Source organism: Pinus tabuliformis, chromosome 6, assembly GCF_031772625.1.
Source record: "Pinus tabuliformis cultivar Carrire ecotype Pingquan chromosome 6, CPIR1, whole genome shotgun sequence".
NCBI classification, from domain to species: Eukaryota; Viridiplantae; Streptophyta; class Pinopsida; order Pinales; family Pinaceae; genus Pinus; species Pinus tabuliformis.
Genome location: NC_142292.1, coordinates 963687454 through 963701780, shown reverse-complemented (window position 1 = coordinate 963701780; position 14327 = coordinate 963687454). Strand labels below are relative to the sequence as shown.

Below are 14327 nucleotides of genomic sequence, written 5' to 3'. Positions count from 1 at the left end.
GTTGTCAATCCTCTGATTACCTGTGCTTACCACAAATAAGCAACAATAAATGGTTATCACATTAGCTGTTTCTTTTACTCATTAGAGATGAAATAAATTGTAAATATACAGTCTGCTGACTTTTGTTTATTTTTCCAGTTCCCAGATGCCACAGTTTTGCAACTTAGCTCTAATACCACTTGTACTGTCTCCATCATAGTTTTTTTTTTTTTTTAAATTCCACCGCATTCGAGAAGTTAATGTAAAGTGTTGAGCTGTCTATCGTACCTCGTTATTTAGATTTATTACGTGGCTCTAGATGTTCTCTTACTACAGCTGCATTGAGGTGAAGGAGTGGTTTTCGGCGTATGGCAAAAATTTATTATCGAGGTGTGAACCACTCTGCTCTCATTTAATTTAAACTGATACACCCCGCCTCCATCACGTGGCATGCCATGCCAAGTCAAGGTGTTATTAAATTCGGCCTGCGTTGTTCTGTACAAGATTTGAGGTGGACTGTCCGGTCGCGTCAGCTTCATTTGGAAACCCCGCCCAGATTGACGATGCAGCTCCCTTCTAGTGATCCGACGGAGGTGTCTTCCTTGGGGTTTCATCATTCTCGAGTTTCGTCGAGATGGCTCTCATTTGGCTATGCCGCCCTTCCGCAAACATGCTCCGAAGCGCCCTTCAAACCGCAGCACTGTTCTTGGGCCAGATTATGCTGGCTAAGGTCCATTATCATGGTTTGACGGTGGTCTATTAATTTTACAGGTAACCTATTACTCTCGGCGCTGGCTTGTTCATCCTATAATATGTTTTGTCTCCTCGTTTCTTACAGCTGAAGGTTTTCGCAATTTACCAGATGCTCTAACCATTCCTTTTTGTCCATGAATCATATGCAGGATGTTGCTTTGGAACAATGATCGACTTGCTTGGAAACAACACACCTGCAGCAGTGGCTTCATCTGATACGGGTATGTGCCTACTCTGGCCGGTATATGAAACCCTAAGGCGGATAAGGCTCATGCTAATTGGTGATGTCTGCCCCGTAATTTGGTTGACAGTTTAGATAGAGTTCAGGGTTTTTTTTAAGGGTTTTACCCAGATGTAAACATTCATAAGCACGATGTGCTCGTTAGCTCGGATATTACCAAGGCTTATTTCTACTCTGTAATTGTGCAGTTTTCTAGTTGTTTTATTTGATGGCAATGCGGGGTCCTAGTCATGTACTGGAAAATTTAATCCTCTGTTTAGTAAGATTACTCTGGCTAGCAGCTGAAGTCCACATTTGCTTGAATACAGTTTGTATTTTGTTTAAATATATATATGCAGTTATGGGCTTGCTTTTTCTCATTTTGTCTACAGGAAATTATATAATGTATTACTCAGTTCCTTGCTTACTCTTGTGTGTTCAGTATGCTGAGCCTGTCACAATTTTTTTTTAAGGAATATTTGGGTTATAAACGAGTATAAATTTTTCCGGATGAATATGTGGTCTTGGACAGGCCGAGCTCCATTTAACAATTCGTATCTTGATTGTTCGTTGCAAGGATCTGGTGTTAACCGCAGAGGGGTTCTGGCCCTATTCCTCGCTGAGTTTTCCTTTTCAATGTGTACCACTGGGTTTGCTTTACAAGGCGTAATAACTTAACCTCTTCAGTTTTCTGAATTCTTGCATGGGTATTCACCGCCAGGAGGGTTGTTTCTCCTTTCTTTTTCTCAAAAGGCGGGTTATGGTTACAAGGTTTCGCTGTCGAGCCCCTTGTCCTTAGGGACCACGGCTTGGTGGTTGTCGTCACCCCTAATGTTTTCCTACGGTTCCTCTACTTTCTTGATTAACTGGGCTATCATATGAATTATAACTCTTCGTTGCTACTTTTATTCAACAACTCTTAATAAATACTGCCGAACAGGTTCAATTTTTTTTTTTTTTTTGAGGAAATAAAAGTATTATCCAACAGAGACAGTCACCCTGAAGTCCTAAGTTTGACCCCTTTTATTTAAAAGAAAGAGATGTACAGCTACTCCACTAGTTAACACTTAATACCTAGAACCACTTCTCTATTTAAGGAACTACAACTACAGAAATCACATTTTATTTTTATTTTGGCTCTGGTTAAGACTGCATACCTGTGTCACCTTCTGTACGAGCACTCCTTTTCTGTGTCTCTGAATCTGGTCACCACTGCTTTTGCAGCTAGTCATCCACCCGACCTTGAGACTGTCTTTCGAGACCCGTCTCCCCCCTCGCTGGCTCAAAGACTACCGTCTTTGCTGATTGCATGCGCTCTGCGCTCTCAGCATCTGGTCCTCACCAGACTTGGTAAACAAAAAAGCCCTTAGCCTTTTCCTGCTGCCTGTCCTCTACAGCACAACCCCCCTTTTCCTCCTTTTTCTTGGAAAACATTTCCACGGTTGGGGAAAGGGCGGTTAGGGTTTGCAACAGTTTTTTTTTCATTTATCTATGACTTAACTTCCCTCCACAGAAGTTACATGATATCCCTGTTACTAGGAAATCATCATCATTTTTTTAATTTCTATTAAATAAATAAATAAAATATAAGTTCATACAACAGATAATGTTCTTTGTTGACTGTGGTAAAAATAAAATATCTACAATAATCTGGGGATATGACAACATCTTACAATGGAAAGTGATTTTTTTTTTGATTTGATTTATATAATATTAATATAAAATTATGTTATTTAATATGGAAGTTGAAATATTTTATTTATAACAAGTCATAAATTTTCTATATAAAATTGATATAAAATTATGTTATTGAATATGGATATTGGAAAACTTTATTTATGACTAACAATAAATTAATTTTTGTTATTGATATTTTTGTTTTAAATATTACATATCAATTGATTATAAAATAAAATATATATCATGTAATATCAATAATATTATTTTTACATGACATCCATCAACTCCAAATAAAATAGTAAAAATACTAACAAATAAATTATTATTATTATTATTTTATTTTCAATTACTTTATCTCTATATAATATTAATATAAAATTAAAATATTTAATTCATAATCCATATATATATAAACATTAATTTTATTATTTTTAAATATAAACAACATTCAACTCTCACGGAATAATAAATTTTTTTAATATACAAATTTACAATAATAATAATTACTAATAAAAACTATAAAGTATACCTATCTCACTTACATTACAAAAAAATCATTTTCACACCAAATTCTTTCGTAAAAAGATGCTTTTACTCTGCGTTTTATTTCCCATCCAACAACAGGCGCACTTATTCTTGAAATCTGTCTGTTCAAGTTTACCCTGGGGCAGTGAGATGGAATGAGCATGGCAGTCCAGCATGCCGTGTTGACTCCGATATGGTAGATTACCGTGAGTTAAATATGGTAGATTACCATAAAAACTCACCCTGAGAGCCAAAGGAAAGAAACAGCAACCATGGAAAATAAGGGAGAAAGCGATTCCCATCACAACTGAGAGCGAAAGGAAAGAAAAAGCAACCACGGAAAATATGGGAGAAAACGATTCCCATCGCAACTGAGAGCGAAAGGAAAGAAAAAGCAACCATGAAAAATAAGGGAGAAAGCGATTCCCATCTCGTCTTCCAGTGTCGTCCATTTTAGAAAAGTATTTGGAGCCTGTCTTGTCTTTTTGTTGGAGGGTTGACTATGGACTTAGTATTTAGTACCGGGTAAATGTTGTAGTTATCAGTGGGTTTGTATAAAGTTTAGTTTTTTCTAAGTTTGATATTCAAATTTTATGGGGAGGAGTTGAGAATGGAAGTTATTTTCGGGAAATTAAAACTACTCTAAAAGCTGTCTAAGTTTGATTGAATTTAGCACAATCATGGTGAGAAACATCCCATTGTAAACTAATAGTTTTTCTTCCATGCAATAAAAGAGCTGGCCCTAGCCTAGGCTCAACTGAGTCAAAAAAAGAAGAAGAAGAGTTTATTGTGATCACTCTAATCATACTTCACTTAGTTCAGCGATTGTCCTCTTCTTTTCAATAGTTATAAAACTAGCTCAACCATATGAATTAATTGATTGGTACTTTATGATATATATAATATAGCTAAAAAAAACTATATTATTAATTTATTTTTTTTCCATTAGTATTAGTTATAAAATAAATTAATATAAAAGTTAAATATATACAATTTGAATGGATTTAATGATTAGTAGCATGTAATTCCTCGTAAAAAACCAAATTCAAATTTTGCCAAAATCATTGATCCAATCTAATCCTCCTTGTTTTAATTATATTTGATACTATTAAATTTAATATTTAATGTTCACTTCTTACATTAAAATCCAATCTAATCCTCCGAGCTTTAATTATATTTAATACTATTGAATTTGATATTTAATGTTCACTTCTTTAACTAAATGAAATACTCATTATGATAAGGAAAATAAAAAGATTTTAAATTGAATACAATCCTAAGAGTCTAAATTGAATAAAAGTCTTCTATTTTAAATTGAAAGATGAGGGTTACTTTATAAAAGTCTTCCATTTTTTTAAATGGAGTGGAAGATAACGGAACAAAATGGAGTGGAAGATAACCGAACAAATGAGTGGTTATGGCTTTTCCAGTTTTAACAATTTGAATCAGGTTTGAAGTGCAACCCAAATAAGTTTGAAATTACTAAAATGGTTAATATTTAAAGTGGAAAGGAGAATTTTAAATTATTTTTGGAATTGGTTAAAAAAAAAATTAAGTTTTAAAAGTGAATAAAAAATAAAATTTAAATAAATTAATTAATTTAAATTAAAAAAAAAAAAATTATTAAATTTTTAAAGTCAATAAAAAATAAAATTCAAAATAATTTGTTTGTAGTTGGAAAAAATATAAATTATTATAAACGCAAAAGACCTTCACCAATAAGAATCCAAAAAAATCATATATCATTTATTGAAGATCTGTGTTGCAGAGGCTATAAAGAATTGTGAAATCTGCATGTAACTTGGATTCAAAATTTATCCAAAAATATTTAAAATTATAATTATATATATATATAGTAACAAGTATAATAATCATAACAGTTGGTCTGGGGGAGAGAGATGGAGACTGCAATCGAGGGTTTCGGTTAGGGTTTCGATTTTGCAATGGTTATTCCTGATCGGCCGCTGTATACTGCTCTGTCGCTTTCGCAAGATACAACCTTCAGATTTCTACCTGTTGCGGTCTCGTATCACCGGTGGCTTTTGTACTGAACGTGATGCTCGGGGGTTATTATTTCTGTTACTAACCGCCTCCTCTCGCGGTCTGTTCCTGTTACCTGGTTGACCGGTCCGGGGTTTCCTGTCCTCCGTTTTTCCTGCAGTCTCGAGGTGCTCTCCGTTTCTAGGCGCAGCTGTCAACATGGAAGATTTAGATGTCGTCGATTATTCCGAAGACCCGTTGGAGGGGGTTTCCATCTGGCGCTCCTCCTTTCCCACGTCGACTAGCTTATTCAGCTCCGGTTTCTCTCTGGCCGAACCCTCCCGGCCCCCTGTGGTCCTGCCGGACGATCCCCCCACCTGGCCTGCGTTAACTACCCCTCCGGCATCTCCGTCATCACTAGGGTTCGTCTCTGCATGTCTAAACCCTAACCATGGTTTAGACCCCCCTTTCACTAGCTCTATCACCCGCGTTCTCCCACCGGTGACCGGGGTTACATTTGTTTCGCTCAACATCTCTTCCCTGGCTCCCCCTTCCGGCAGTTTTTCCGTCGTCCCGCCGCTCGCCGGTTCCATACACCTTTCGGCTGATGGTCTTCCCCCCTCCTCGTATAACCCTTGTCACCCACTTGAATCTTCGGACCCTCCTCCCAACAGGGCATCGCACCCCCCTCCCCCTCAAGGGACCAAGAAGAAGTACAAGTGCTTTAAGTCTAAGGCAGACGACATCTTTATGAGATTAGAAGAGGACATACAGTGGGGAGAAGCCATGGACTTTGCGGACAGAGTCCTGGTCGGTTGCATCAGGGGAAGGAACTACTCGGCCGCTCGTCTGAAGGCCTGGGCAGCAGAAGTATGGGGTCACCATCTGGTTGACATCCCATTCGTGCAGACGTTTGTGAGGGGATGGTTCGCTTTGAGATTCGATCGTGCTGATCACACAAATTGGGTCCTATCCTCCTACTGGCACTTCGAGCACGCCCCGGTTCTGCTGAAACGTTGGACACCCCTCTTTGATCCTGAGACTAAACAGATTGGCATTGGACCTGTATGGATTCGGCTTCCGGGCCTCCCATTACAATGCTGGTCTCAGGATATCTTCAAGCGGATTGGCAATGCGATTGGCACCTACATGGAGTACGACAAGTCATACCTTCATACGGGTATGATGGCATACGCTCGCATCCTAATCAATCTTGACACAAGAGGAGGGCTATAGGAATTCATCACCATACAATGGAGGGACACATCTCGAAAGCAGATTATTGATTATGAAGGCATCCCGTATCGTTGCCACAAATGCCATAAAGTAGGGCATTTATACAAGGATTGCCCTCTCCTCCATAATAAAAGGGGCTCTGAGCAGAGACAGGAGCCTGAGCAGACGGATGGAGGTCCCTCACAACACCAGGAGGATCATGTACCTGTAGGAACAAGGGATACACTAGGTACCCCCATCAGAGAGGCATCGGACAAGCGACCAGCGGACTCCATTCCTTCCTCGCCTCCTCCTCCAACCAGCTCGGGCACTGCAAGAGACATCACCTCGACTGCGGGTATGTTTTTCCCTGTCTCTTCTTCTGTCTCTGGATTATCTCATGTTTTTGCATCTCTCTCTTGCATAAGTACCTCCTCCCCCTCCATCCCTTCTGCTTCCTTTCCGTTGCCCCCTTTACCCCTGGGATTTACCCCCTCCTCCTCTCCCCTTTGCTCCATTCCCTTTCCCTCCCCCTCTCCATCCCCCTATTTCCCATCCCTGATCTCCTCCTCTACCCCCTCCATCCCCCCCCCCTCCCCCCTCCATCCTCCCCCCCTCTCCCCCTCTCTCCCCCCGGTACCCTCTTCGATCCAGATCTAAGGATAAGGGTGTAGATGCGATTGATATTGATCCTATTTGTCCCCCGACTTCCCACAAATCGTCTAGAGGTCGCCCCTCCCGGCTCTCTAAAGCCAGAAACACTGCGGGGGAAGAAGTTGCCCTTGCACGACAACAAACTATTGACAGGGCCCTTAGAGCAAGGGATGGCCCTCTGCCTAACCCTCCATGAAATTCTTATCTTTCAATTGTCGTGGGGTTGCTAGCCCCCCCAAAAAGCTAGCCCTTAGAAGACTGCTCACTTCGACTGATTTGGATGTAATTTTCCTTCAAGAAACTCTCTGCTCGGCTGCCTCCCTCATTCCTATCCTCAACTCTTGGCTACTGAATTGGACCTTTCATGCTATGGACGCATCTGGAAGATTGGGAGGTACTGCTATTAGTTTCTGTAACAAATCCATGGTGCTCCGGAATTCTTGGGGAGGCAGAGGTTTCATCGGTATGGACTTATTTGCCCACTATCTTGGATCTGATATTCGTATTATTAATGTATATGGCCCTTGTGTGGAGAGGGAACCTTTCTTGAGATCCCTGCTCGTATCCGAACTATTTCGGGCAGATAATATAATCTTGGGAGGGGACTTGAATTTCTCCTTGGGATACTGTGAATCCTGGGGACACTTGGCCCAAGTGGACAACCTTTCTGACTCGATCTCTACCTTGCTCGAAGAGCATCAATGGGTCGACATCCCTCCTGTCAGACTTCAGTATACTTGGACAAACAACAGAAGTGGCGATCATAGTCTTGCTAGAAGACTCGATAGATTCCTTATCAAAGAGGTTTTCCTTACCCTCCACCCTCGTATTAGGCAGTGGGTAGGCACTGGAGGTTTATCTGACCATCGGTCCATATTTTTGGAACTGTCAGACAACATCCCAAATATTAAAAGCCCTTTCAAATTCAATGCCTCCTGGCTCAAGGACCCCAACTATCTACATCTGGTATCTGATTATTGGAGATCCAACCCCATAATGGACGAGGAGGAACACACTGCCGGTTTTATAAGGAAGCTGTCTGAACTCAAGAGGATCTCTAGAAACTGGGCACATCAGAAACGGATAAATGATGATAAGATATTGAAGGAGGCAGAACGAGCCATTGCCACATTCGAGGACTCGTCAAATGGCACCTTCCTAACACCTGCCAACAAGGACCTATACACTACTCTTGTCTCTAAGCACTCCCAAATTCTGAAGGAAAGAGAGGAGAACTGGCGCCTCAGAAGCAGGGCCATCTGGCTAGTAGAAGGTGTCAACAACACTAAGTTCTATCATAAATTTTCCAATGGTAGGAAAGCCATTAACACTATCTGGGAGCTTCAAAACGAACAGGGTCAGATGGTATCAGATTAGCAGGGTCTGGCCAGACTTGCAAATGAACACTTCAAATCCATCTACAAGGCACCTCGTGAGGTGAACATTCTAGAGATAATGCGGGTTGCAGAACTCTTCCCCAGATATGTAGAACAGGAGGATTCAGAGAATCTGATGATGGCAGTGTCGAAGGAGGAACTTGAGGCCACCTTAAAATGGTTTTAAAAAGATAAAAGCCCTAGACCAGATGGGTTGTTATATACCTAGGGGGGGTAATATGGGGTACCAAGGGAGGTACCCAAGGTAATAATGTAATTATGGGATGGGCCATAGTAATAAATAAGGTGGTTAACCCATGTCATGTAAGGGACCACAAGTAGTTAATAATAATGTAATGGGCCCATGGTATTAGTTGATGGTATGAGGAAACCATGGTAATGATGCATGGTATTGTATGTATGAGGCCTATATAGAGGCTAGAGACTCCACATGGAGGAAGATGAAGAGAAGGAATATTGTATGAACAGGCATATGGCTTGTGGAGTGTTCTCCTTCCTTAAGGAGTGAATGTATGGTGTTGCCCTACCTTAAGGGTTTGATAATAAAGAAGCCTTTCTATCTATTTCTATATTGTTATTCTTGGGTTATCTCTATTCTCATATATCTTTTGGATTAGATCTACAACAATTGGTATCAGAGTTACAACAATTGGTATCAGAGCCATAACAAGTGGTATCAGAGCTACAACATGGGTGGACCATCGAGTTCTATATTGCTTTCTTTGACATCATGGGGGATGATTTACTCAGGATGGTGGAGGACTGTAGAAGGAGTGGTAATATCCCCGCGGCCATCAGATCCACTTTTATTGCCCTTATTCCGAAATCTGATTCCCCCACCTCCTTCAATGATTTTAGACCCATCTCTCTTTGTAACTGTTTGTATAAAATCATTGCTAAAATCATCGCAAATCGCCTGAAGGCCATACTGTCTAGACATATATCTCCTGAGCAATTTGCTTTTCTACAGCATCGACAGATACATGAGGCGATCGCCACTGCATAGGAACTGCTCCACACTCTACAGACAAAGAAACAGAAGGGCATGATCTTAAAGGTGGACCTTTCCAAGGCTTTTGATAGAGCAAATTGGCTCTATATCAGGTTAATTTTCACTCGCCTGGGCTTCCCTTTCGCATACATCAAATGGATTATGAGCTGCATTAAGGATGTATCCTACAGTGTCCTGCTTAATGGCGAAGCTACACCTTTTTTCTTATCAGAGAGAGGGCTCAGGCAGGGCTGCCCTCTCTCCCCTCTACTTTTTTTACTAGTTATGGAAGGTCTTAGCAGATCCATCATTGCTGCCCGGGACAGAAATCAGTTGGTTGGCATTAAGATTTCAGAGAACTTCTATTTGACCCATCTCTTGTTTGTTGATGACGTTCTGATATTCTTAAATGGAAGCATTGGCGACTCCTCTGTTCTACATAATATATTCAATCTCTTTCAACAGGCAACGGGGATGATGATTAACGAGGGAAAATCCACTATTACCATTATCGGTTGCTCTCAGCATGAGTCCATTTATACTACCCAGCGTTTTCCTTTCTCTGCACTCAATCTGGACAACAGGCTTAAATACCTGGACTTCCGATTAAAGCCTCTCGGATACAGGATTGCAGACTGGACGTGGCTTGTCGCAAAGGTGGAAAAACGCTTACAGATCTGGTACCACAAATACCTTTCCCGGGCCGGCAGATTAATCCTCATTAAGGCAATTATCGAGGCCACTCCTGTGTTTTGGATGACCCTAGCATGGATCCCAAAAGGCATTCTGAACAGGCTCCAAAATATTTGATGCAGATTTTTATGGAAGGGTAATCAACCTGGGAAAATTTTTGCTTGGGTCAAATGGGATCGAATAGCATTTCCAAAACGATGGGGAGGATGGGGCATAAAAAGACTTGAGCTATTTTCAAAAGCCTTGGCTGCTAAATTGGGTTGGCAACTCATTACCTCTAATAGTCTCTGGACTCGGGTTGCCCATGCAAAATACATATGGCCTTTGAATTTGATGGATTGGTTTAGAAAGACTCACCCCACGAACAGTAATATCTCCAACATATGGAAGGCAATGATAAACGCGCTCCCCCTTCTGCGATAAGGAATTACCTGGAGAATAAAGGAAGGAAACACAGTCCGTATTGGCACAGATCCATGGGTGGGATGTGGGAATGCACACAGGTTGCCAGCTGATTTAATTAGATTCCTAAATTATAGGGGCATCATCTACATCAAGCATATTGGCGACTGCAATAACTCCACCGTCCTACATCAGTGATGGAAATCGGCACACGAATTGGATATCCCTGAACAATGGAGACTGGATTGGCAACTCTACTTTGAAGCTCTCACACAGGCCCATATTCGACTATTAGAGGAACCTGATGAAATTATTTGGGCATTCGCAAAAAATGGAACTTATTCCCCAAAAGAAGGATACATCAGGCTCATGGACCCCCATAAACCTCTGTTTATTGACCCAAACTGGAGATCTTTTTGGAAACTCAAGGCTGCCCCCCGCACACGCCTGTTACTGTGGAACATACTATTTGACAAGATCCCTACTGGTGCCAATCTGATGAAAAGATCCTTTCATGGCCCCTTTCGATGCCATCTCTGTCGACTTGATGAAGAGAACACCGAACATCTCTTCCTGAACTGCCCGTCCACTAAGGAGTTTTGGAACTGTATTATAGCACACTTCCTGTTGTGGGGAAAAATGCCTATGCAGGACGATCCTATCCACCTAAGGTGTGACAGTGCCTTAGCAACAAACAGAAACAGCTATTCTAGTATTCTTCCTTTATGAATTAAGAATGAAGAGAGATGGATGGACTAACCGGTGTCTTCCGTTTGTCCCTCGATCCAGTTTCTCTTCTCTTTGAGAGTTCCCAGCTACTTGCCTTCTCGCTCGCCCAGCTTCAACAGGTTCCTGCAAGATCACAAGAAGGGAACACTACACAAAGACATAGATTCATATTCATAACTAGTTCAGGATTAGAAATAAACTAAACATACTAATGCAATAATACATCAAAGATACATCAGTCTATAGGAGAAACCAAGATAGCTTTATTGATGAATAACAAGGTTCAGGAGGAGATACAACCCAGAGAGTTCCAATCCAGCATCTACCTCCCAGCGAATGAAATCCTTTCTTCACCTCCCTTCAAAGCATTAAGCACCCAATGATTCCAATCTCAAACCAACAACAATTCTTTGCAATAACAAAATTCCAGCCTCCTAGATCTCATGGAGGAGAGATCCATATATAGATGTTTGGAGAGAGGATGAGTCAGCTTGAGATCTGACTAGTGTCCTCTCCCTCTGTCAGTTCTTACTTCCACTTGGAGACTAAGAGCCTCTTACTCATCACTTAGTCGAACTCATCAAGGCAAGTGTCATGGAGGAAGATTCTGGAAGCTTCCACAGTCTTTACACCTCGCACAAAGGACCCTGCCATTTGTCAATTCCCGCTCAGCGCACCCTGGTAGTGCTTCCACCTGCGTTGCAATGCAACTAGCCAGTGTAGCCTCTGCATTTCAACGCAGGCAGCTAGTGGAGCCTCTGAATTGATCCTGAATTGACTTGTTTTTGAGCAGTTTCTAGTGGAGAACTTCTGTGAATTGCTGTGGTTTGTTAGCCTTGTTCCTCTAGGGGTAGGAACAACATGTTTAGGGACTTTGGATCCCTTGGATTATGGACATTTCATGCTTATAGCTGTAAGGCACAAAAATGTCTATAACAGTTGCCCCCTAAAGTATGAGGCCGTTTATCGGGTGAAATGCTTTATTAGGAGGATCCGAAGTTCTTTCAATGCTGGGAGGAGACCTGTAATACAATACAATACAATACATTATTTTCATACTTTTTTCACGATCTAGCTGAGGCGAGCATTCCCATGCTCAGCTTTATAAATTCATTTTCATGTACATATAACAGACAATCGTCTGATGATAGACTGATGATTCTGATAGAACCATCATCCTTTTGGTAGGATGATTATCTGTGTTGTAAAGCTGTACATTTCTATGTCTTTATTTTCTGAATATATATCGCAGCCCGGATGGATGAAACTAGATCCGGGGTCTTCAATCTCGTCCGATCTTCACTCTAAATACAAGTCGATCCATGTGAGAATTGCTTTGAAGTCGAACATGGAAAGACATCGCTTGATTACCAGTCATTGATGTAAACTGTTAACAAGCGCGAGAGGAATCACCGATAATGAAGATGACCCTCAAGGTACTGCAGTAAAATTCATGTGGTGTGAATAGAGGACTTGGCGTCGAACACCACGCAAAATCTTTCGGTCGAAGGTCATTGATGTGTACCTGTCGCCGGAAGTGAGAAACTTGCCATTGAGGCATGCAAGCTTCAAAGTACTGAAGGGGGTGTTCCTAGATCAACTTCTTGGATAATGAGCTGATGTCGACAAGAAGTGATCCGTCAAAGGAGGGCCTTAATGAATCCCACATCAATGACACGGAATGGAGCTAATGATTTTGATGGAGGTGAAAACGATCTGATGACATATGATTCAGGGTGGCGGTCATGAAAGAGTATAATGTATGGTAGTGGATGGGACACAGGTGACTTCTCTGAACGACTTCTCTTGAACATATGGCGACACTTATGCGATGGATCGGTAGCATTACCCCAAATATGGATGGTATGGCGAGACCATGGCAATGTGACCGGTGAATGAAACAACCCAACCCGATTGTGGTACGGAGGAAAATTGTCATGTTCAAGAGCGACTTGCTACCATCAAAGTTTTCTTGAGTTTCTCCCAATTTTTCCCCAGTCATTGCTGACCAGTACCTCTTTATTTTTGTCAAGCTTGAGGAGGATAACATATGCTTGTTCTATAACTTGCCCTTCGGGCAAGCCCATCGCTATGTTTTAACGAGCCTAGCGATAGTGAAACTCGTTCTCGTCTAAAGACAAGTTTTTCGCTATTTCATGCATTTAACGAGTCTAACGACAAGGATAACTGGGTCCTTTTCATCCTTAGAGAGTCTGAAAAGGTACGTAAAGTTAACTCCAAAAGTCCTTTTTCGTCATCTAATCCCTTAAGTCCGGAAAAGTATAAAACAATACATAAGGGATGGATTTTCAATATCTTTAACGAGCCGAATAAAACAAGCGCTCGATCTTTTTGTGCAATAATCCCTCAGGTCCAAAAAGATTAAAATCTAGAGGAGGGAGAGCTCTTCCGGTCACTTTATCGAGCTGGAAGGCCAAAACTCGGCAATCTTTTCATATTTCACGAGTCAGATGAAAAGAGCTTAAAGAAGACTCGTCTTTTGAGGAACGAGTGATAAAAAGGGTAGCAACTGATTCCAGGGAAGGATTGGAATTCCCAAATCACGGCAGTGTCACAAGGATGGCTAGTGAAATCACTCTTCGCAGCTGTTCCTCAAAATGGGTAAACAATCATATGGAGGTGAATGATCGGCCAATGGAAAAGTGGAGGTGATGGGCAAACACGACCAAGGCTTTAATGGCTGATGATATTACATTCACGGTGGTTATTTACCGGAATAGTTCATTTTTTAACGAGCTTAAACGCGGGTGGAAACATTTGCTCGATCTTATGTTTATTTTTTAACGAGCATGAACTATGCGCTAAAACTGCTCGGATCTTGCGTTTATTTTTTAACGAGCATGAACTGTGTGCTAAAACTGCTCGATGATGGTCTTGTTTTTTATTTTTACCATAAATAGCTTTGTTCTTTCAACAGATAGTATTGTATCTTTGACTGCTTCATCAAACGAGTTAGAAATAAACAATATTTGCTTGAAAATGAGATTGAAAACACTAATATTTTACTTTGAACTACGTGAAAAGCAATTAAAAAGTGTTTTTACCTCTCATTTTACCATTTCATTTGCACTTGGTTTGTTGGAGCTTT

General features: G+C 41.0%; 2 protein-coding genes across 2 annotated transcripts; both read left to right on the top strand.

The window, feature by feature from the left end:
• Positions 1-7375: 7375 nt before the first annotated feature.
• On the top strand, positions 7376-8383 carry LOC149262176 (uncharacterized). Its single transcript, XM_089375491.1, has one exon. It carries the CDS (start codon positions 7376-7378, stop codon positions 8381-8383), a length of 1008 nt encoding a protein of 335 aa, XP_089231617.1.
• A 1296-nt stretch (positions 8384-9679) lies between these two features.
• LOC149262175 (uncharacterized) lies at positions 9680-10204 on the top strand. Its single transcript, XM_089375483.1, has one exon. It carries the CDS (start codon positions 9680-9682, stop codon positions 10202-10204), a length of 525 nt encoding a protein of 174 aa, XP_089231609.1.
• The last annotated feature ends 4123 nt before the right edge of the window (positions 10205-14327 follow it).